Source organism: Amphiura filiformis, chromosome 18, assembly GCF_039555335.1.
Source record: "Amphiura filiformis chromosome 18, Afil_fr2py, whole genome shotgun sequence".
Lineage (NCBI taxonomy): Eukaryota > Metazoa > Echinodermata > Ophiuroidea > Amphilepidida > Amphiuridae > Amphiura > Amphiura filiformis.
In genome coordinates this window covers 37935967-37961520 of record NC_092645.1, presented here as the reverse complement: position 1 = coordinate 37961520, position 25554 = coordinate 37935967, and the positions used below count along the sequence as shown (strand labels likewise).

General features: G+C 36.6%; 1 protein-coding gene across 1 annotated transcript in view; it reads right to left on the bottom strand.

Moving 5' to 3' along the window:
* Positions 1-5195: 5195 nt before the first annotated feature.
* The window catches only part of LOC140138663 (uncharacterized), a 42922-nt gene continuing 22563 nt past the window's right edge, over positions 5196-25554 (bottom strand). Inside the window, exons 12-18 of the mRNA XM_072160403.1 lie at positions 24689-24780; positions 18754-18868; positions 15941-16303; positions 12275-12445; positions 11674-11852; positions 8642-8722; positions 5196-7708 (exon numbers count right to left, since the gene is read on the bottom strand). Coding sequence (XP_072016504.1) covers positions 7439-7708; positions 8642-8722; positions 11674-11852; positions 12275-12445; positions 15941-16303; positions 18754-18868; positions 24689-24780 — 1271 coding nt within the window. The 3' untranslated portion in view covers positions 5196-7438. The remainder of the gene's footprint in view (positions 7709-8641; positions 8723-11673; positions 11853-12274; positions 12446-15940; positions 16304-18753; positions 18869-24688; positions 24781-25554) is intronic.

Here is a 25554-nt window from a genome sequence, read left to right as displayed (position 1 = left end):
ATCACATATGCAAAAAAGCTCGCAAAATCGTCGGCTTCATTCATAGATCCTTCCAATCAGCCCCCTTCAGCATCCGTCGTTCTTTGTATTTTGGCCTTGGTTCGCCCCATTCTGAAGTATGGTTGTACTACTTGACATCTTCTGAACATACGCGCATGCTTACCAACCGTCTTGAGTCTACTCAAAGATTTGCCTATCATGTCATTCTTCAGTCTTGGAACATCCCCCATGTGGACCTTCTCTTGGATTCCGACCTGCCTCTTCTTAGTAAGCATCGTGATTTTGCTTGTGTCACTTATTTGAAATCTTTGCCAATCTTTGTTCTTCTCCGGGGGTTCTCCCAACCCTCTTTAACCTCATCCCCCGGCTCATCCCAGATCCGGCATACGAAACCTCAATTCCCGTGCTGTTCAGGTTCCTTTTCGCCGGCTTTCATTGTCCCAGAGATCATTTTATCCGTTCGCTTTTTTGAACACATGCTCTGTCACCCAAAGACCTTATTTTTCAGTTCCATCTGTCACCCAAAGATCCTTATTTTTCAATTAGAGCAGTAACTTTCATTCACTGTTACTTACTTTGAAATAACAAAGCCATTGGAGACCATTTAGAACTAGAAATTTCAATGTTGGAGGCCCCGGGTTGGAGGCTTAACATACTGTAGTATGAGATTGTAATGACACATTATTCACACAGAACCCTATCGTACTATATATCCTGTGAGTTTATAAGAGCTGTAAGATCCCGTAATTTCATACTGTGCTTTTTTGTCGAACAAACACGTTGTTGTAACTTCATTTGGTATATAATATTCAATTATGACCCTACTGTACATACCGAATTTAAAATTGTTAAAAGGACATTCTAGTTTCAGTCAGCAATTCTCGCACCCCAAAAATTTGTGAATGTGCCTTTATTTTTTAACAGGACAATTGTCACTAGTTCCTGCAGACCTTTTTATTGCTGCAATCGATTTACAGCAAATTCTGATATCCTGTGTTGAATTTTTCTTTATGGAGCATTTGTTTTACTCCACATTGGTGTGTGTGGGTATTATTAGGATTAAGACCTCGCACACACACACTTCCCACATCATGGCCAGACACTGACCGAAAAGTGGTTAGACCTACATTCTGAATATAGTTATGCGAGTAAAGATGGGGTAATTTGGTCCGTTGTTGTGAGGAGGCAGTGGATACATTATAAAATTAATGCATGGTTTTGTACAAATATGCAAAAATGAATCGCCAGTTTTAGGTTTATTTGTGACCATCCACCACGAAGTGGTAGTAAGGTCGGTTAGTGGACTCTGGAACATTTTCTGTTTATTGCAGATTTTGAAAGAATGCACTTTCAGCTTTAAAATGACACCTCAATAACCTTCATCTGACATATGGAAGTGAAGTTATGGTTCATCAAAGGTCAAATTCCTAATATATTTTACATAGAAATCCATTACTGTTTTTGATGGTATCTCAAAATGGAAAATGCCGCTTTACGACCAGTTTGTGGTGGATGGGCACATTTGTCAAATTGGCATAGAGGTTGTGCATATGACGTATCATACCGTAAATATGGTGGACTACTCAAATGCATTAAACAGAAACATGAGTGCAATCTACCATGACAGTCCGTCTCACACACATAACAAATGTACTACGATCAAATAAGTTGATGACAAAATTTGATTAAATGGACTGCATTGCGCTATGATTATGGTGAAGGACACAGGTTCAAATCCTTTGTTTGGAGTCAATCAATTATTTCACACACAACCTCTGTAACAGTTCGGTTCAGTTATCTCCAAATGGAGACATTTTAATTACATCAGCTTATTATACAAAATTACTCATGAACACCAGAGGTGGTACATTCTGTCTTAATTTATAACTTAATAATTCACTGAAAAATCATAATAACTATAATAGCTACAATCAAAATGGAAATTTTTCATGCAAAACAATATTGAAGTTTAAGAAATGTTTCAAATACATTCTATATAATGAAAATGATAAACTAACATGACAAATGGTGTAAATTTGGAGTATCTATCAACAGCAAGAAATAGATGTTACAGGTACTGTTCTGATATAGGCCTACACTGTTATCTTTTTAAGCTATGAGAACACCTCTCATTTTGTAAGAGGTATTACTGTGTAGTTTTATATATGAGACAAGTGTACCATTCAATCCCTCAATCCTTGATGGATATAAAAAGTATTATTTCAGATTGTTTCAATGGATTCACAAACTCCTATGGCATAAAAACTGTTGAAAAATATCAAAGGCATATCGTACAGGTGATACAATTGAGCCCTGTCCGTACAAAATACAGAACATGTCTTTGTTCGACACAACTATTTTGTTTGACACAGCTGGTTAAATGTACACTGTCACATTGTTGCATTTGGTCACATTGGCTCAGTATGTAAGAAAATATACAGTTTTGAAAATTGTACTCTATGGCAGGTCAGAGTATTGTTTTCGAGTTAAATGAAATTAAGTGCAACTTTTAAAACCGGCATCTTTTCAAAACCACATCTTTTCCAACATAGTGAGCCATTGTGACTAAACACAACAATATATGACATTGTTAAATCGTTGTGTCAAACATAACTGGCTACCTACAATTTTATATATGCATAAAAACCCCTTTCAAGTAAAGAGCCCAATCTCTTTTGCTCAGCCATGATGGGACCAAGTTTTGACCGGTTAGCGAAAAATATGGATAAGTGAATTATGTACATTGTAGTTGCATGTCCAATATGCTGAATTTCGAAAAACGCAAAATTACTCAATATGTAAAATGTCAAATCATTAATTCGGTAAAATATGCATTTTTCCATCATTTTCGAAGAACAATTTAGACTACTAATCTAAAATACACATACCTATAAATATATCAAATGAAGCGGAATTATGTGAACTACATGAAAATGACGTAAAAAAAGTTCATGATTAGGTAAATCGGTGAGGAGGTAGACGAATATCCCCTAAGGTTTTCAATTTGGGTAAATTCAACAAAAACTTAGTATCATTAAAATTACCAAAAACAATGAAAATAAAGCAAACTCTGTCTCGGTTTTTTTTTTTTCACAGCATTAAATGTAAATGCCTCCTTAGCAATTCGGAAGCAATTTTGAAATTTTTTTTCAGAAAACAGATGCCAGTATACACCTTAGCCAGTCAGCCAGTGCTCAGCATGTTTTTGTCCAAATTATTGTACACGGATTGCGAGCAAGAAACAATGAGATTCTTTGAGATCCTCATTTCACAACTAGCCGATTCAAATTGAAAATTGAAAATTTTGACCTTTCGTATTGAAGATATGGATTTTTTTCCCAAAAAGACCTAATTTTTGTTGGTGTTTTGGGAAAAAATCCATATCTTCAATACGAAAGGTCAAAATTTTCAATTGATCGTCGGCTTTTCATCCCACCTACATACACTAAGTATAAATCATCAGATTTATAAAGTAAAATACTGTCCAAACGTTCATACCCCAGCCCTTAAGTTGCAGAGTGGATTAATGAAAATGTATGCACAATATGTGACGCACTCCCACAAAACCAGAAATAAGTCACTAATTTTGAAAATTGAATTTTTGATGTCATCATTTAGTATAGGTCTTCAGCTTTTATGTTTCTGGGACATGTGGTCCTCATTCTATGGTCTTTCAATGGGACGGGGGGGGGGGGAAGCGACACATAAAGAAAAGGCAAATGCAAGAAAAATGACTTTAAAGTTGCAAAATGACATGTTAAGGACTTGGCTTGGCTCAAAAAATGCTAGATTTGGGTGCTTTAGCCGTAAAAGAATATTTTGTTTTCAATGCTGAGTTAAAGTAAACATATAAAGGAATTAAAAAATAATAAAAACTGAAAACAAAATCAGAAAGGTTTTTCACCCCTTTCCCAACTTTCATTCACTGTATCTCGAAATGGCCGAGTGCAACTTATGCGGGTTTTGTCAGAGCAGGTCACATATGCAAAACAGCTCATTTATATTAAAAAATACCATGACATAAAATTATACAGCACATCAGGCCAGCATATCCAATCTCCAAACCAAGTTTGAATTGATTGGTTTATGCATTTAATTGCAGATTGGATTAATGAAACTGTACATAAAATATGCAAATCAGCTCATTAATATTCATAAATATGCAAATAACATGACAACTATACAGCACATCAGGCCACCATATCCTATCACCATATCAAGTTTGAAGTTGATCGGATCGGTTATTGTGTTGGAGCTGCAGAGTGGATTAATGATTTGCTTCCGCCCGGACAGCCAGCCAGCCAAACAAACAAACAGGCAAGCATTTGGATGATAACATAAGCCCCACATATGTCTGGGGCAGTGTTGTGAGTTGGTAAATTACCGGTTAATTAACATGGTAAATTACCGGTAATTTACCGCCACCTTAATTTACCGTGATAAAATAGGGTAAAATAAGTAAATTATGAAAAAAAGGATTTTTTTTAAATTAAAACTTCTAATAATATTGTTTTTTATTGTTTGTTTGTTTTATAGTAGATGCCAATATTTGCACAACTTACTTGAAATAATGATTTTGTAGACCCCTGCTACCTAGTATAACAGGGGGGTATCAAAAGGTTTTAGAAATCGCCCAGAAGTGAAAGAGCTATATCAATGAAATTTTGTCATTGCAATCACTGGTACTTATGTACATTATGGTCCAAAAATGGTCTCATAGGTATGTTTACTTTTTTACAGGTGGCACTAGATGCCAATAACCTGCAGCCCCAGTTACTGCGCATAAACTGCAAGATTGAGAAAATTAAGGCAAGCAGCACTACTAAGATCCTGCTTTTGAAGGGTTGCAGTGCCTAGAAAATTGATGATGAAATGAAAGTTATCTTCGGTGGTGATTGTGATATGTCACTATCGCTTTTTGGAAAAGGAATTTTTATTTCATCACAGATTTTCTGGGCACTGTAACCCTTAAAATGGAACTTAATCATGCTGCATGCCTCAATTTTCTCCATTTTGCTAGTTATGCGGTTACATTGGCAGGTAGTGACATCTAGCTCCTGTAAAAAAAAGGTAAACATACTTATGAGACCATTTTTGCACCATAGTGTACATAAGGACCAGTGATTGCACTGACAAAATTTCATTGATATAGCTCTTTCACTTCTGGGCGATTTCTAAAACTTTTGATACCCCTCAGAATCGCCCATATACTGTACTATATACTGTGTATTCATTCAGCTGATCAGCATGTTCTTGTGACGTGCAAGTACCTTTATTGCATTTACACTCATATACATGTACAAAAGAAATAAAACAATAACACCTCAAAACTTTCACATATTAAATCTTATAATTTAAACCTGGCTAAATGAAATTATGAAAGCACTGAAAGCCAAATTTTGAGGGGTTGATCATGGCTTGACTATCTCACAAGCTTTCTATATTTTATAAATATTTTAAGGAACTGAACAACTCAAGGTAAAATGTCCCATATTTTTGGTCACAAATATGAGTGAACTTGTGACCGAAGATTTTGATTTCACATCATTCAGAATATAAATGCTCTTTGTCTCTGTTTTGCCAAAGTGTTCCCTGTGTATTTTGGGCAAAACATCATCATTCTACATAAGTTGAAGTTAGCATCCTGGAAGTATGACATTTGACAAGTTTACTTTTAACCAGAACCAAATATGAAGGACCGGGTTCATTACCATCAATCATGAGCGGACATTTCAATTGAATTAACACAGCCCAAGTGGCTGCCCGACATAGTGACAGTGTGACAATTTGTTTGCGTACACTATGTGATGTACGCCAGCTTGTGCAACTGTGTGTCCGTAACTCGGGATTGGTTTAGTATTGTATCCAAGGTTGTGGGTTCGCGTTGCAGTTTGAAATACGGTCAGGGTTGGATCGAATACAAGCTTTGGAAAGCTGTGTTCATTCAATTGAAATTCCTAGTATTAATGTTCTACCACGAAAATGATGAAAACATGCATGTGATTGTATAAATACTGAATGTAGTTTTCTCAGGTGGTATAGTCCAGTGTCGAGTAGCTAAACAGGCTCTGTATCCATGTATTGTTATTAGAGAAAACATTGAAACACTTTCTAAAAATGTACGTAAATACTACATGAGTTAACATGACTTTTGTTTCACTTCTTACAACTTCAGCTTTATTCATGAAGCTAATTTTCATCTGGAAAGGTATACTCTACTAAACAGGACTGTGGCCCAGTATCTATGTAGCTCTATGAAAAGAATTAAAAATTTTATCGTTCATTTTAACTCTTTTTTATAATTTACTTATTTTACCATTTTTAATTTACCGGTAAATTAACAACACTGACTGGTCTGGGGGCCAGAAATAAAAAATTACACCATTAACTGTAAAAATGACCATACTGGAAACTAAGCTTCCTCTGATACAGGGTGACCCAGAATGTTTGAACAAAATCTCAAATATATATAGTCAACAGTGTATCTAATCTTATTAAGTGCAATACAATGCCACACATGTCTCCTACTTATTCTGTGACTTTCATGGGAATAGCTTGATTTGTTTTGACGTGACATTGCTGTTACTGAAAATGGACGAAAAATGCATGTGTGTAATTTACAGTGCAAAGGCATCATGACACATGGATCCACCATCGTCCAGCCGCACTGTGCAATATATTGGAGAAATCCTACATTCTTTTATAGGAAATACACCAAATTTGGCACAGATGTAGAGCTTACAATGCTAAATATTCTTGATATGGGATTAAGTGAAACATTTTAAAATGACATCAGATATTTAGGTTGAAAACATACTTTTTATGTGATTTTTACCACAATTTTTACCCAAAAATTTCATTATTACTGAGGATATAACTTCCCTCAAGGATCATTCGCAGTAAATTTTTACGTAGCTGTGGGTTTGCCCGTATGCTGTGGACATAAATGCATGCTGTGACATTAAGGACGAACCTTCTCTATACTTTTATGAAAAATCCATCTCTGCCGGCATTTCAAATGATGAAACTCACACACCGCAATAATTTTCTTCAAAACTGCCGCCAAAGAAAAAATAGTTTAAGGTCACTCAAGCGTAGCAATCCCTTTATTCCATACAAGGATTGCTTCGTAACATCATGAATAAACGATAGATATCGACTATTTATAGTAGAAGTAAGAACAGGACACAGCAAGTATACTGCATAACATTTTCCAAATAACTTTGGGCTGTAAATTTAAAAAGTAATTTTACAGATTTTCAAAATAGATAAAACTTGGAATTCACCATTTTTACTTCTACTAGAAACGTCTAATTTTTAAAATCTAAAAAATCTGAGAAAGCTAAATATATGTAGAACTTAAAATGCTTAAAATTGAATTTCGGAAATTTTATAAATGTTCCCATACTTCAGCTTTATCCAAAGAGTAAAGTTCACATTAATGGTTTAAAGTGACAATATCCAAAATATCTTTCTCCTGACCATCCTCTGCATCATCTTCATGTTCGTCTGCATCTGCATTAACTACTTCCACCTCATCAAAAACCATATCTCTCCAACCATTACTCTTAGTTGCTTTCTGGAAGCACTTCAAGGCATTGTTTATCTGGCGTCTAGCTTCTGCTAGACCCTGTCGCTTCAAGGCAATAAGCCCTTTGATGGTGGAGCTTGTCTTGGTACCTTCATCAATAGTATAGCGGTGTGTTTTCTGTAATTATACACAAAAATAAAAGGAAAGATATGTGAAAATCAAACATGTTATTACTGATATGTAGTGCATCATGATAAGCTACGTCCATGGTGTCACAGAAATAATTAACGGTCAAATGAATTTGGACTTTAGACTCCAAAAATCTAAACATCAGCCTGTAGCCCATCTTATTTTGCATCCTATACGCCAATATTACTAGAATCGGTTGACTGATCATGAAGAAATGAGCGATTACATAACACATGTGTCAATTCACTTCATTCCAAGCTTGAAAGAAAGATAATTCAACACAATGCGCACTAGTGGTTAAACTATCAATGGGCTTCATATTATGTTCTATGAAATCCTTTTCGTTCTTTTGAAACAATCTGTTTCTTGCAAAACATTTAATTTTGTTCAAAGTTGAAAACCTGCATGATATTGAAAATGAAAGCTTGCATGTAAGATGATGCTCGGTATTCGTAAATATCTTTTTTCGTTAATGTTGATATAAATGTTGCATAAAGAATTACTACATAAAGAAATTTCTCACACACATTAATGTTTTCGGAATATTTCCAAGAAATTGTAATGTAAAGTTTAAAGCTTTTACTACTTCAAAATTAATGTTGCATGGTATCAAAAAATCACATTTAAAGCTGTAAGCACGTGATCATTGTCATTTCTGGCTCAAATGTTCTTGTAAAGTATATTTGCACAACCTAAAGAATTAAAGTTGCAGAGCTTCCAATTGCAGAAATCAAAGTTTTCCTGGACAAACTGTTATTCATCTTCAGTGAAAGCGTGAATGACATAACACCGTCGGATTTTAATAGATAATGTGGACTAAATTTAATGAGATACACAAACTTGGAATGAACTGCATAATGCAATCGGACAAAATTATGATTTTATTTATGAGGCCATTCTAGATTTATTTAAATCATTTACCTCTTCTTTTTCACTTGTTCCTGCAGAATCTTCAAATTGCATGTCCACATTGCCACTTGCCTGTTTATGATGTTCAGATTCCTGCAAATAATAAGGGCGATGGATACATGAAGCAAATATTTAAAACATTTAGAATAGCCTTGATACTGGCTGACCGATGTCTTCATTTTGTAGAAGTAATAGTATCATGTCAAACAATATGCACAGTTTGCAAATTTGTTACGAGGACACAGTGGCACAGGCCTTGGGACTCATAATCTGGGAGTTTGCTCGACTTGCGTGGGTCCAACTTCCCATCCCACCACCGTGTTGGCCCTCACGGGCAGTTTGCCTCGCTTGCTTCACCCCACCCAGGTGTAATGGGAAGCTGTTAGGGGTAGTCACGAACGTTGTTCTCATGAACACCGCACCATTCGCAAGCAGCAAATGTGGTTCCATCATATTCTAATGACGGTGGAAAAAATGTATAGCACTTTGAGGCTGTTTACGGCCCCGGGTTTACGGCATCAAGCGCTATATAAATATCTATCAATCTATGCAGGCTATTGTCTTTGTTTAGATTGATATAGGATGTTATATATAAAAAAATATTTTCACTTCCACCCAATTTTACAAGTTGACCTCCAATGACCTTTGACCTCAGTATGGGACCTTGCAATTGAACACCACCATTACATAAAGGTTCCCATAATGCAGCTTTGGCTCAAGTTTGATATAAAATTGGATTGTTTGAGTCCATATTTATTGGTCGGGCTATGAGTTTTAAAATATTGGACGAGACGTAGTCGAGTCCAGTATTTTAAAAATCATAGCGAGACCAATAAATATTGGGCGTAAAGCATCCAATTTTATCATTATTATGTGTTGGATCCAATAATTTCACACACTTGGATTCATCAAAACATAATAATTGTTACAATTGGATATGAACGGTTCATGTGAACTCAGATTTTGTATTTTCATCCTGTTTAACCTCCAATGACCTTTGACCTTAAACACCGCCATTACATGACAGTTCCCATAATGCAGCTTTGGTAGCAAAATATTTGATTCTCGATCATGAGAGGATGTTAATTAATTTGTGGTCATGGGCATATTCCCAGGTACTAGCTAGGGTTTGATTTAACTGGTGTCATGGAGCAAAATGCTCCCCATTTTGTACAACCTGCTACACAAATTTCAGCTTGTATAGCAATTTTGTACAATGTAAACATATGCTAATATTATAAGAACATCACCTAAATAAGGTTTTGCTAAAAAGGAACCCTGCTACTATCAGGATGCTTCACCTCTTCCAAGCTGTATGGACGGGACTTGTGTCCAAGTTGCATGGACGGGACTTGTGTCCGTCCAAGTTGCATGGACAGGACTTGTGTCCAAGTTGCATGGACAGGACTTGTGTCCAAGTTGCATGGACAGGACTTGTGTCCAAGTTGCATGGACAAGACTTGTGTCATGGACAGGACTTGTGCCAAATTACATGGACAAGGCTTGTGTCCAAGTTGCATGGACAGGACTTGTGTCCAAGTTACATGGACATGACTTGTGTCCAAGTTGCATGGACAGGACTTGTGTCCAAGTTGCATGGACAGGACTTGTACCTATGTTGCATGGACAGGACTTGTGTCCAAGTTGCATGGACAGGACTTGTGTCCAAGTTACATGGACATGACTTGTGTCCAAGTTGCATGGACAGGACTTGTGTCTATGTTGCATGGACATGACTTGTGTCCAAGTTGCATGGACAGGACTTGTACCTATGTTGCATGGACAGGACTTGTGTCCAAGTTGCATGGACAGGACTTGTGTCCAAGTTACATGGACATGACTTGTGTCCAAGTTGCACGGACAGGACTTGTGTCTATGTTGCATGGACATGACTTGTGTCCAGGTTGAATGGACAGGACTTGTGTCAAAGTTGCATGGACAGGACTTGTGTCCAAGTTGCATGGACAGGACTTGTGTCTATGTTGCATGGACAGGACTTGTGTCTAAGTTGAATGGACATGACTTGCGTCCAAGTTGCATGGACAGGACTTGTGTCCAAGTTGCATGGACAGGACTTGTGTCTAAGTTGCATGGTCAGGATGTGTATCCAAGTTGCACGAATAGGACTTGTATCCAAGTTGTATGGACAGGACTCGTGTCTATGTTGCATGGACATGACTTGTATCCAAGTTGCATGGACAGGACTTGTGTCTACATGTACATGTATGTTGCATGCACAGGACTTGTGTCCAAATTGCATGGACAGGACTTGTGTCCAAGTTGTATGGACAGAACTTGTGTCTATGTTGCATGGACAGGACTTGTATCCAAGTTGCATGGACAGGACTTGTGTCCAAGTTATGGACAGGACTTGTGTCCAAGTTGCATGGACAGGACTTGTGTCTAAGTTGCATGGTCAGGATGTGTATCCAAGTTGCATGAATAGGACTTGTATCCAAGTTGTATGGACAGGACTTGTGTCCAGGTTGCATGGACAACATTTGTGTCCAGGTTGCATGGACAGGACTTGTGTCCAAGTTACATGGACATGACTTGTGTCCATGTTGCATGGACAAGACTTGTGTCCGAGTTGGATTAACAGGACTTGTGTCCAAGTTGCATGGACAGTATGTGTGTCCAAGTTGCATGGACAAGGCTTGTGTCCAAGTTGCATGGATAGGGCCATATAGTTTGAAATTAGTAGCAATTTTAAATCATAACCAGTCCTATAGGCAAATGTCCAATTCTCAATCATGAAATGATGTGCCTTCTGTATCACATGACCAAAACACTGACCTTGCTTAATAAAAGACCATATTGGAGACCGTGATTGGTCAATTCTCAAAAGCTGTGTTTGCGCCATTAACATGCAGTCTTTGTGTAGTACGCTTGACGTAAATATAAATTGACTCTTATGATCAAGAATCAACTATTTTACCTATAATCATAATTACAACTAGTTATATTGTCTCCATGAACATTTAGCATCAGTATGTGTAAATCTAAGTAGTGAATAAATCTAAATTTACCATTATTGGGCTTACATTGTTGGTGAGGTCGAGCTGCAATTCCTCAATTTCCTTCTCAAGGTTTGCTTGAATTTTCAAATAGAAATGAAGGAAATTCTTCATCTCCTTTAGAAGAAAGTTCTCTTCCTCCATCAGTCGCTGGTGGTATTTTAGGAGGTCAGCAGCCCTCTTCTTGGTGGCCCAACATATGTCGCCTAAACAGGAAAAAAATAAAAGCAATGAGTACCTTGGATGTATAATGCAACTGTGATCAAAACATTTCCATTGACCAATTTCAGAATAACTATAGCAGTCAAAATACATGTTGACTGATTTTTCAACCGATCATATATTTTTCAGAGAAAATGTGTCCCTAGTGAAACCTGAGACTACAAACAAATTTCTTGGAGATTCATCGGCATAGCAAAAACACCGTCAAAATTATATTTATGTTCTATTAACAGAACAAAATTACAGCACAGTGCTCCATGGGGCAATTTAATTATTTCAATTTTTCACCCTTTCCATGTGTACGAAATCAGGATGATTGTCTGACTAAATGCTCAACACAATTGAATTAATAAAATAAAAAGATTACACTAATTGTGCACAAGAGCCTTAAGAACAAGGAAATTACCTCCAGTCTTATGCCATGGAAACTGCCCTTTCAATACTTCATCAACATCAGGATAATCTGGGTCATCATGTATCAGTTTCATCACTTGATGCCGCTTCTCAATGGCAACAGCAACTCTTTTTTTCTCATTCTCATTTTTTATTCTGAATTTTGTTCGCTGTTTGCAGGTTTCTGAAATGAACAAATATGGTAAATGGCGAATATGTTATAATCGGGGCAGAAAATGATTGTCATCATGTTAATGGTGGTCTTAAACCTGGAATTATGGAACCTTTTTGGGCCTCATAACCAGCGTTTTCTTTTTAGCATTTTGCTGAAGGGGTATTTTCAAATTTTTTGGACCCTTTCAATCGTGATTTTTTCTTCTGAAGGGGTCCAAAACATTGCCAAAGGGGTATTTTTATAATATTATTTTTGAAGACATTTTTTAACATTGTGTGTGTTTTGGAGCAGTGGCGGATCTAGAGCAATCAGAAGGGGGGGGGGATTCAGAAATAATGATGCTCGAAAAGGTCCATGTTCTCTCCCATTACACTGGCCTTAAGATAGTTAAGTCCCCAAAAGATCAAGTTTTTCTCATATCCCATGGGAGCTTGAAAATCAAATGCGGTATGAATTTAATTTTTTCTTCTTGTATAGTGCAGTCATTTGTTACACCCCATGTACATTGTAGATCATAGAATACAAATAGTATTATGGTTTGAAGGGAAATTATTTATCCCGAGGTACTGGCTAGGTCTGTAACCACAACCGAGGGAAAAATAGTGACCCTATTTCCCTTAAAATACCATGGATAGTATTTGTTTTACTGATGCAAACCCCATCAAAATCGGACATCTGGTTATCAATGGCTGCAAACAATATAAAACCAAATAATTTATACATCGTTTTTGCTAATATTTTTTGCTAAAAACAATTTAGCGACTTGCGACTAATTCCATGTGCATTTTTGGGGGGCTTTGAGGTGTGAGCCCCTGGGCAAAAAGCAGGGCTGGCAAAAAAGTAGGGGTGGCGGAAAAAGGGGTGGCAAGAAGAATTATTAAAGAAAAAAAGGGCAGAAAAATTATTGAAATATTAGACAAAATTGTTCAGTGAATGAAAGTATACCTCAAAAATCAGCTTTTGGTTGCCAACAGGGCCGCCGCTAGAGGGGTGGTATTGAGGTGGTAAATAGTGCAAATACTTATCAATTAAAAAATGGTTGAGCAAAATTTTGCTCCTAAGTAAATTTATACTTTTGATATTTCATAGTCCTCAAAGTTAATTTTATAAATCTAATGTACTTATAGTGTATGTAGCTGGGAGGAATAGCCGTCCACCAATTGAAAATTTTGACCTTTTTCTTTCATCTCAAGACACATAATTAATGCTGCTATCCGATTCAATATCTATAAGGGCTCAGATAGCGATGATTTCACATATTTTTGTGGGACCTGAAAGCACATATCGAATTGAACTTTGAATACAAGGAATGTCCTTCTGATATCAAATAATTTGATTTTTTGAAATTTGTTATATAATACACATTTTATGTACATCGGTACCAAATATAACAGTATGAGATGTTTAGAATTGCAAGGGGGCTGCAACCCCACCCCCTTTAGTCTGTGTAACAAAATATGGCTCAGTAGTTCTAGATTTAAGTACATATCATTAGATTTATAAAGTTTACTTTGAGCAGGTGGTGTATGACGTGCAGTCCCTAAATTCAGTAGATTTTCAGTAAATCTTTTTGTTCTTTTTGTGGGACCCCATTGGAATTAAGTCTACACAGAAAGCTAGACTTTATGGGTCATACTGGCAATTCGGCATTTTGGTGTCTTTTTGGTGTGCAGCTTTTCAATGTGGTAATTTTTTGTATGTTTCATTGTTCAATTTTATGTCGCTTTTTGCCAAATAAATATGAATGAATGAATGAATGAACCGTGTAATTGAATGGGATTATTTTGAAATTTTAAAACGCTTGAAATATCACAAACAAATAGGCCTATGTTGATAAATAATATAAATACAAGCTAAAACCGTTGGGGTTCGATAATGAACCCCACAAAACTAACGAGTATATGGAAAATGCCATACGGCCGGGTGGTTTCACGAGTTGCCGGCGCGATCATGTCATCCACCGCCTGACTTTGAGGATGTTAAATGCTCAGAAAATATCAAATTTTAATTATTTGCCATAAAATTTGTCAACATTAGTTGATATCAGAATGACATCCCTTGTATTAAAAGTGCAATTTGATATGTCTGATGTGCAAGTGTTGCTATCCAATTCGGGCCAGATTTTGTAATTATAGGTAATATACATTATGAAATTAAAACGATAGGTGTTCATTGCTTACTTAAGGATACGATACATGATTTAGCGACAAGTGACTCATTTCGGAATGCGATCATGAATTTTGAAGAAAAAAAAGTTCCCACAGGCTTAAAGGGACTCGAACCAACGATTCCACGTGTCTTTGATTATCAGTCCCGGTCTTTACCGCTCTGCCACGGAGGCAGATGAACGGTAGAGTGTAATAATAAAAGATAAATCTCATAATGCTATCTTTAGCCTTTTGTTTACATTAAAATGACGCATTTTGTAAAAATAGATTGGCCGTTTTATGTATAAATAGCACGAACATTAGGAAAAAGGCTTAAACAAATAATAAAGACACTGATACGATGATGAAATTGCATAAGTCGGGGAATATCTGCGTCGCAATGTTTTGTTTTGATTTTAGAAATGTGACCTTAAAATTTCTGACGTTAAGACATTATCATTGAAATCAACAAAAGATATTTCAGCAGTATATGGCAAAATTCTTTCTCCAGAGTGTTTTAGACATGTATGTGAAATAGCTTCAACAATGATTCGCTGCATAATGGTAAAAACAGCCTTGACCTGAAAAAGGGCGAGAGGTGCCATATTTATGGATTCAGGCTAAATTCAACATTTGTATAAAACGTTTGGTTTTTGATCGATTACAAAAATTCATTTTTGTCATTAAAAGAAATTGTATCTGGCGTGAATTACACTACAATTTTTATTCCTAGGGCTCTTTGATTTCTTAACATATTTTTTTTAATGATAGAGTGAATCCCCTGGCCCTCTATAATTACGCACAAAAGATCGACCCCCCTTAACTGAAATATGTCATATTAAATTCAAAACATTTCTATTTTAAAGACTTGAGACAAAACAAATATCTTGAATGATTCTTCAAAACTTTTGTATTACTGTTTATGAGCCTTGTGTGTTACTTTTTTAATATTTGACTGAGTATAATATGAGTTTTTGCCATTTTGGCTGATTTACACCAGGCAAACACAGGTTCTTGCCATGTTGTTGACAAAAATAGTATTTTGATGGCAAAAACCAAACACTGACTTTAACCAACTATGTACCACTCTGCCAAGACATAATATACTGCACAGCAAATGGACACAGAGATTGCATAATATGTTTCCTAGGCTATAGGCTATCTATAAATATTTGAACTCTGATTATTGAAGTATACATCCTTCATTTATGCTGCATCTATATGACTAAAAACAATTTGAAATTGAACATGTAAATGTTTGCTTAATTTAAATACTTGTAAAAGGAACAATTTATAGAGATAAGTAATTATAGTTGACTTTACAACAGAACATCTGTATAATACTTCCGAAACTTACCTGTTAAATCTTTCATGGCCTCTTTCCTTTGGTTGTATGAGTTGGAAGTCAACTCAATATCAACTTGCAGGCGATGGCATACAGCTGTTACTGCTGCTTCCTTGCCCTGTTCCAGCAGCTTCTTGTGGTTTCCTCCGAGCGTTTTCAGCAGGTGCTCCTTTCTCTTCGCTTTTGCATCTTTTGCGAGAATTTGCGTCTGGGCTGTCTTGAAAATTTCATGTTGGCCAAGAACAGCACTCAATCCTTCACTTGATTTCTCGGTGAAGTCCTTTAAAGTCTCAGCAGATTTTATTTCTTGCTCTAAGATGAAATACTCCTGGAGTAAACTGCTTTCTTTCTTCTTACCTCGCAAGAAGTGTGTATCTGTTGAAAAAGCACAAAGATTTCACATTGCTTAAGTTCTGATATACTTTTTGTTTTTCCATTTTTATTGCCCTGTACTTGGGACTGTAGTTCTGATATACTTGAGACTCGATACTTGAGACTCGATGGGTGGTTCTAAAGGGATGCTTATTGATTTTGAGGGAGATTGAGTTCTCAAACCAACTCATTTGGGGGTTAACTCCACATGACCCCCCTTACAAAGACAATGCTGGTCTAGTACAAAACCTGGGTACTGACTATCATATTTTTGCTTGGTGTAGTTTCATAGAAAAATTTGATGGATGCCCATTTGGCACCTTGGATCGATCCCACAATTACAAGATAAATGTTTCACATAGGGGTTGATATTCAAAATTGCTCAAATTTTTTAAATCAATTCCTCTGGTCATTAAGATTTAGAAAATATAATTGCTATATGACCATTTCCACCTTTACTGACCAATATACTGCAGAAAGACCTTAAAGCTTTATAAGTGGAGTAAATTATAGGACATTGTTGATTTCATGTCAAAATTTTACATATCTAAACATGTAAGCGTTGTCGCACCCCTCCTTATAAATACTAACTTGGTAATCACAGCCTGCTCAACACTGATAATCAAAATGACCTTGGTATTGTATTTATCTGGCTCATTGCCTAAAATCGTAACATCCACCCAGTCAATGATGTGGTCTTTTTCAAGAACATGGTCTACATGTATGAGGGTCTATTTATTCCCACTACATACGAGATATCAAGGCCATTTGACTAAGTGGTTTCATTCTTCCTTTTTGCCTTCTTCTGTTAAAGGGCATCTATCTGCTCTTTGATTTTTTCAATAAGAAGGATAGCAGCAGTTACTAAGAGCTTTCTTGATGGGGACTCCTTCCTCGTCCTTAGGGGCCACCCATAATTTTCGCCATTTTCATTTACATACAAAGCGTACGTAACTTTTTACCCCCATCCCTCCTTCGAGTTACGTACAAATAAAATGGCGCAGTATTTCGCATTCTACTTATAGCAAAATTGAGGTGTTGGGTTGGGGTTGTGGTTAGAGTTTAGGTGTTTGATTAGGATTAGGGTTGGGGGCTGTGCAATAATTATGTGTACCCCCGGGGTGGTGAATTTACAAAATGGTCTGCCAAAATCGCTTGCCCCCCCCCCTTTGGCCATGCCAAAAAATCTTTGCCCCCCTTTTGACGTGCCAAAAAACCTTTGCCCCCCTCCTTTGACGTGAAAAAATTCTTTGCCCCCCCCTTACACATGCAAGATTTTGGGGAACCCGAATTTAAAACCTTAAAAACCGAGCAGGAAATTTGCATATTTGAATGTGTTCCTACGTTTTCCTACACCTTTTTAGGGCGTAAAATAGAAATGGTGCCCAAAATATCTGTGCAAAAAAGCGCTTGCCCCCCTTTCGACCTGCCAAAAATCACTTGACCCCCCCCTTCAACCTGCCAAAAATGCTCGCCTCCCCCTTTTGGCCTGCCAAAAATCTTTCCCCTATAATTCTCCAGACCGGGGAACACATAATTATTGCACCACCCCCCTAGTGTTCTAGGAGTACAGTTGGTTCTGGGTTAACCTATATTTACAACTTCCTTTTAAACCATACTTTCAAGGGAACCAGGGGGACATCCATTTGACATGTTTGGTGTATGAACTTGCAATTTAACTATGGGTTTCATATCTTTTGTCGCAACAGTGACATTCCACTCTTGAGCCTTTGCTGCCATTGATCGTAGCACAGATAGAAAATATTTTCTTAATGTTTTTTGTGGTATGAAATAAAATTATGCATAATGTAAAATAGGACCACTGTACACAGACTCTAAATTAAAGAGAAAATTATTGTTTCCATGGTATGTTATAGAAATTGTTATAACGAATTGAACAATTTTAGGTCATAACTTATGAATAAAATAATGGAAAATACCATAATTGTTCACTTTCATTTTTTTTTTTATTGCTCAAATAAATCGCCATTTATCTTGAAGATCTTCTTAAGGAGAAACTACTTGAAACTGCATTCCTGAGCATATGTTGTAAACAGAAGGATGTCATAACAACATCACATGTTGATAAAAAAATCTGACAGATTTCCTACAGACTGATATTGAAACATTTTAATTAGACTACACATCTTTGAATTTTGTATTTATTACAGTCGTTATGAAAATGTTCAGCAACATTTTAAATATTTCCTAATTATATCTAGTATGTTGTCTAACTGGCATGACCCTGTATGCTAAACTGATTGCACATACCAGCTATAGAGATGGAAATACATGATGTTGTCTTTTAAAACTGCATGACCCGAGTTTATTGGGTCAATAGCAAACAAAGCACACATTGATTTTTGAAGGGCAAATATGAATATACAATCACAACTTGGTCAGTGTATAGACCGGTAGTATAAAGTTTCACATGACTTTATTATAAAACATACCTTTTGCAACTTTCACAACTTCCTCTGTCCATTGGAGAATCGTTGCCTGGTTAACATCTGATGCTGAACATATAGCAGCAAGTTCTTCCTGTGTCTCATCAGATGAGGTTTTCACCTTTAGAAATGAATAAACATTAAACTAGAAGTGACTAAATATCCAATTACAGTAGTCCAGAAAATCAGACAACTTTCCATATTATGCACACATTAGGCATTTTAACCCCAGTCCAAAGTAAGCAATGCATCTGGGAGCTTTCAACAGAAGAAATATATTGTGACTGAAAAGATCTGATGTGGTCAATCTATCAAATGTGCAATTAATACAAATCAGACTTCTGAGGTTTATGTTAAAATGTAATAGCCAAAGATGTAGTATACACAATGGGCAAATGGACTATGGGGATGTCTATTAAAATACTATTGACATTAAACCTGAAACGTTTTGGCTGATTTTAAGCTTGCAGTTTAACAAAATGCATTTCAGTGGAAAAAGTATGATTGTGCAAAAGGTCATTAATATTTAATTAATACAAATAACACGTGATGTGATCAAGCAGTCAGAAATCTGGAATTAAAGTTTGCATGAATATGGTGGAAAATGTGCCAGTACTTCTCATGTAATTACTTAGCAGTTTTGATGATATGTTATATATGTACAGCGAGTTTGTGTTAACACAGAGATCAATCTGCTTTATACCCTGGAGTTATGCAGGTTTAGACCAACAATTTTACATAATGACAACTAGAATTTTGCGGTTTGTGATTAAGGTGACCCACAAACAAAGGTGTGCAAATAACAAGTGTTTGTAAATATAAATAATAGGCAATTGAAGTCATAATATCCATAAATATGCAAACAGCAGGACAAAACTATACATGTAGAACACATGGTGATCATAGGCCTACTCTATCACCCTACCAAGTTTAGACTTCTCTGTAGTCCACTTGCCCATTCTGCATATTCTGGGTATCATATTTAAGCATAAAACTCTAGATTTGCATTGATTTGTGTACAATTGATAGACCACTACATCTGATCTTTTCAGTCACCACACTCGCTCTGTTTGTTAGCTTACATGTACTTTGGATTGAAGTTAACATGCTTAACACAGTTGACTAAAATTGGCCATGATATAATGCATCTTTAAATGGATCTGGCATGTGATTGGTCGCCCAGATCTAGTTATGGTTTAAAGCCTCCAGGCACGTGCTATTCTCATTAACTAAATCATACACAACTATCTGTGGAATTTGCGGCGCTTTGTGTTGCTGTGAGAGTTTAATTCTATAGCATGTCTTGTACTTGCATGCTTAGTGCTTGCAGTTAAATTGGATTGATAAACAAGTATGATTGACAGTGTGAATTAGGGACAAAGTCTGAATCAAAGTCTAAAGTACATAGTCATTTTTTTTACTCGGGCTTTCATGGTCCATAAACTAGTAGATTCCAAAATCAGAATTGTTCAGTACTGAAGCAGAGGATGATTTAAGGAAGCCCCATCATGCACCGTAAAAGTGTTATCACTAGAGTTTCAACTGCCACTTTACTTTTCAAATCCCATTGAACTCTGTGCAAAAGATGTTGTTTTAGAATTGCCCGTGTGTCGTCATTCCTTGGTCGATTTTAGATCTAAAGTGATGTATTCATGAAGGATAATTCACACCTTCTGTAGATAACATAAAATGTGAAATCGACCAACCTTTTGAAGGTGTTTTTATTGTAAATATATCTGTCCAAATTCAAATTTAACCATGCACGTGTGTATGCAGTGAGCGGGCAGTAGTGTCATGTTCACTCACACAGCTGTGTTAACCGCAAGACTTCTGGGAAGTGCTTAAATCATCCTCTGGTACTGAAGTAAGCCATTGCAGTAATTGATGGGAAGCACGGTGCCCTAAAGGTTAGGGCGCCAGCTTCATAATCAAAAGGTTGCCAGTTCGAGTCGCATTAACATCGATAGATATTCAAATAACATCGACACTAAGCCTCTCATTTCGGGTACCCTATGTAATTTACAGACAGGTACCCGAGGTACATGTACAAGTATCACCAGGGATAAAGTAAAAGTGGAGTGCAAAATTTGCACTTTATTTTTTTAAATGGTCTTTAAACATTGTTTGTAGCAATGATATTTATTGAAAATATATACCTGCAAAATATTCAATATTTCACATTGAATTCTGGCCTCATTACAATCGCAAATTTCCAATTTGCGGGTGTTCAGTTTTTGGTCAGTTCTTCTTTCTTTCTTTCTGTCTTCTGTCAAACTTTTAACGAGCCAGCGTAGCCATATGCTTTAAGCCAATGTAACCATATTTGGGGGCACAAATGTTACATGACCAACTTGGGGTCAAAGGTCATCCAAAGGTCATTATGGCCAAAATGTGATTTTCACTAAAAATGCTTCTTCTTCCACAAATTACATAACACAATGTCGTCACTTGCATACCTGCATCGCCTTTAGCCAGTGTCTAAAAGTTGTACAAAGAATTGGGGTCAAAGGTCATTAAGGTGGCTGTGTACTCTCAGACATGCATGTAGTAAAAGTGCAATAACTTTGTAATTATTCGCATAAAACATATAAAAGTATACATTTTTATGAAGGCAAGACATCAATAAATCTTAATATAAATACAGATTTGGGGTAAAAACAACAATTTTGAAGAAAATCACAAAACGTGAGTTTTTGGCAATATTTGTTAGGTACATCATAACAAAAAAACACTCTTTCCAAAATATTTTATTTTGTTTTTAGCTCAATCTTGAGGCTCCATTCCAAAAACGGTTTTTTATTTTTTGATATTGGCCTTATTTTTTGAGATATTGACCATATAAGGCATCAAAATGAACTTTTAAAAATTCACAAACGCCTATTTGCACTAAATGATGCCCAAAATCGGAAATAGACCCAAATATAAAAAAATGAGAAAACCGTTTCTTGAGTCGATCATGCTTTTTACGATGATCATATTTGCTTACCTATAGATGCTGTATTTATTGAGTTATCGTGTACCTAAATCGTCATTTTACCGAGAAAATGAACATTGAAATAATGGCCGTTGAAGTTTAAAGTGGTCACATTTTGCACTTTCATCGAATCTCACAGGAGAATGCGACAGTTTTCGCTTTTTGTAACTTATATTACGTGAACATCGGGTAAATCCACAGCCCCTTGAGAAGTTTGAGCGAAATCCATTCATAACTTGATATTTAAATCGGGGAAAGAACTTGAAAAACCCACATTTTATCAGCTAAAACGGAGCCATTTGACCACTAGGTTTTTGTGAAATCAGTGCTTCCGTGGTGTTTCCATAAGATGCGCCGCGCATGGAGATAAGCGGTAGCGTAAGCGTCGCGCAGATTTGTGCGTTAACAAATTGCGCGACACGCAACGCGATGAGTTGTTGCTGCGTGTACCTTGCTGGTACAACAAAGATTTTCTTTCCTTTTCAATTTCAAACACGAGTGGAATAGTGAAATAAAATCCTTAAAATATTGCAGTTGGAGTTTACAAATCTGGATTTTCATTCCTTGTATTTATAAAAAACATAACAAGGTACAAACATATCAAAAAAACTCAATTTTGAGAAAGAAACAATGGCTAGAGTACACAGCCGCGTTAAGGGGGTAAAATCTTACAATTGCATTATCTCAACATCCGTAAGGGGTATGGGGCTCAAACTCAGTGACAACTAATCTCATGACCAGGGGAACATTTTACAGGGGTCAGGTCAAAGGTCATGCAGAGGTCAAATTTAAGATATGCATTTTCTGTACATCTGTAATGGGTACGGGACTCAAACTCTGTGACAACAAACTTAATGACCAGGGGAATATTTTGGAACACTTTGCAGGGGTCAGGTCAAAAGTTATCTGGGGTCAAATCTTATCATTTCCTTTTCTGGACATCTGTAAGGGGTACGGGGCTCAAACTCAGTGACAACAAATCTCATGACCATGGAACATTTTGCAGGGGTCAGGTCAACGGTCTAATTTTAGAAATGCATTTTTGGACATCTGGGGTCAAATCTTATATCGTAATTTCATTGTCTGTAAGGGGTATGGGGGCTTAATTTTGGTGTCAACAAACCTCGTGACCCGGAAAACCTTAAGGTCAAAGGTCAGGTCAAATGGCCATTAAAGGGTTACATGCCTTGCGATTGTCTGCGCTCTGTGAGCGCAAATTATCTCTAGTTGTAATTGGATTTTGACTACTATTAGACTACAGGGAGTCAGGGACCAAGTCAGTTTAATGAATCACTATGTCATTCGACTTTACAGGCAAACTTTTCATGCACACAAGCTAGGTCATGCCAAGGCTTGTAAGTTGTAAACATATAAATAATGTCCTTCGGGTATCAAGCAGCTGGTATTTTTATGCAGGTAGTACAATTTTCAAGCGGGACTCGCTTTCCCGGGTATTACTGAGATGCTTACATGACACACAAATATACAGCACATCATGCCACCATATGCTTTTACCAAGTTTGATATAATATTGGATGGCTGAGCATGATACCATAACATATCGGATGAGTCGTAAAAATATCGGACAAGCCAACAGCGAGTTCGACATTTGCACGATGAATCCGATATGTTATGGCTATCATGCTAAATAAGCTCATCAATATTATCATTATTAGGCTTTCTTAACTCCTAATAACCCTGAAAACATAATAATGAAGTTGATCGGTTATTGTGTTGGAGCTCACAGTGGAATAATGGTTTTGCTTCCGCCCAGACAGACACCCGGACGGACAGCCAACCAACCATCTGGGTGATAACAAAAGCCCCGCAAATGTGCGGGTGCAAAAATCCACATCTTTGTTTTCCAAGCAATTTTTGTGCTCACACTAATAGTTTTTTAAATTGACCGAACATATACAAATACAAAACTAAAAATGTTTGTGCAATGTTCTGTAAAAATCATAACAGGGCATGGCCTTAATATTTGTCACTTGAACAGCAAATATATGTTATATGTTATACGCCAGTAGAAGTGACGTAGTTAATCGGATTAACTACCATAGCAATAGATGAATACAATTTTGGCTATATTGCTCCGCACGATAACGTTTAATGCGGTACCGATGCATTGAATCATAGATGTGAAAGAAATGCTAATCACTTGCACCTGTAAGATTAGTCTCTTTGAAAAGAGAGGTATTGTATTCAGCCCTCGAATTAAGGATATGAAGGGGCACGGCAACTTTTTTAGGGCAAGTTGAAAATTGCCTTGGATTTTCACTGAAAAGGCAAGGCAGCACGGCAGTTTGTAATATTTCAAGAGGGCATCATGGCAACTGTTGAAAATTTAAGAAGGGCACCAAGGCAATTTCTCAAAAGTGAAGAAAACACACACAAACATAGATAGATGATTTTATAATGAAGGGGCAGGGCTGGGGCACAGACGGCAACTTCATTAGAGGGCACGGCAAGTGACTGCCTAGGGTAAAGGACATATTTTGAGGGCATTACGGCAGTGGGGATGGGCACCCACGGCAAAATGCCATGGGTGCCGTGGGTTAATTTGAGGGCTGATTGTATTCAATCTATTTTATATGATTGAAGACAGGTGATGAGTGCAACCTGCTGCAGTGTAGCGCGGTATATTCAAAAATTGTATTCATCTATTGCTATGGTAGTTAATCCGATTATGACGTCACTTCTACGGCATATAGATGATTGTGTAATGATTAAGTTGGCGAGTCATTTTTTAAAAGTTAGTGGAATATGACATAGCAAACATTAATTTTGTTATATTAAACCTTCAACAGTGATCCTTGGCATAGCTGGCTGTAACCATTAAATCTCATAGTAACCATGAAGAATAATGTGATCCCTTCAATACATCACATTCTTTTTACTTTCTTGTTTTATTGAAATGTTGCAAACATTTATTGATGTTACAGTGGATTAGAATAAAACACTCACTCGCTTAAAACGCTTGCACAGCAACTCCGGCAATGAACGTATCTTCCTCCCATTCCAAAATAGCACATGGTCTGTGATGGTGTCAGCACGTCCTGTTTGAAATGAGAAGTTTGCAATAAAAACCTTTGTTTTAAAAGCACATTGTGCATTTTAATTTCACCAAATATATCTCATTAAGCTTTGTCACCAAAGGCTGGACAAAATGCTTATGTTTCAAGACACATGAGAAGCTCATGAGTTTATAGCATGGCATGTAGCTTCAGATTGTACTAAATCACTCGCAATGATGTCCTATGTACAGTTTGTACAGCACAGGCCCTTCAATGATAAAGTTGTCTTGACACCTTGATGTCACTCATTACTTAAGGTGAAATATACATTTAAGACAAGATTCGAGATCTGACCCCGGTTTGACTGCCAAAAGTAGAAAAGAAGATTTTTTTCTCACAAGGTCTGAAAAAGACCAAAATAAATTCTAAAAATTATACAGTTTGAAAAAAACAAAAAACACCTTGGTCATATTAGATGTTGTTTAAGGCATACTCGATTAAATTCTCAAGCCTGTAGCTCTGTTCGTTTTCCAGTACTTCCATTTTTAATAAACACCAGACTTTTTCACACATTACAAAAACTAAGGGTATGTGTAATATTTTTATATTTTTTTCAATGTTGTAGTATTTATAATTACATAAATTTGGTATCCACTTGCAGCTTATAAAAAAATGCAAACAATGACATGTAGATCATTCCTATACACCACTCCCATCAGAAGATATATTAGTGCAAAGCTAATTTCTTGTCCCAAACTACAATTTCTGGAGTAACTTTTGTCACATGAAAAGTCCAATTTCAACAAGTTACATGCA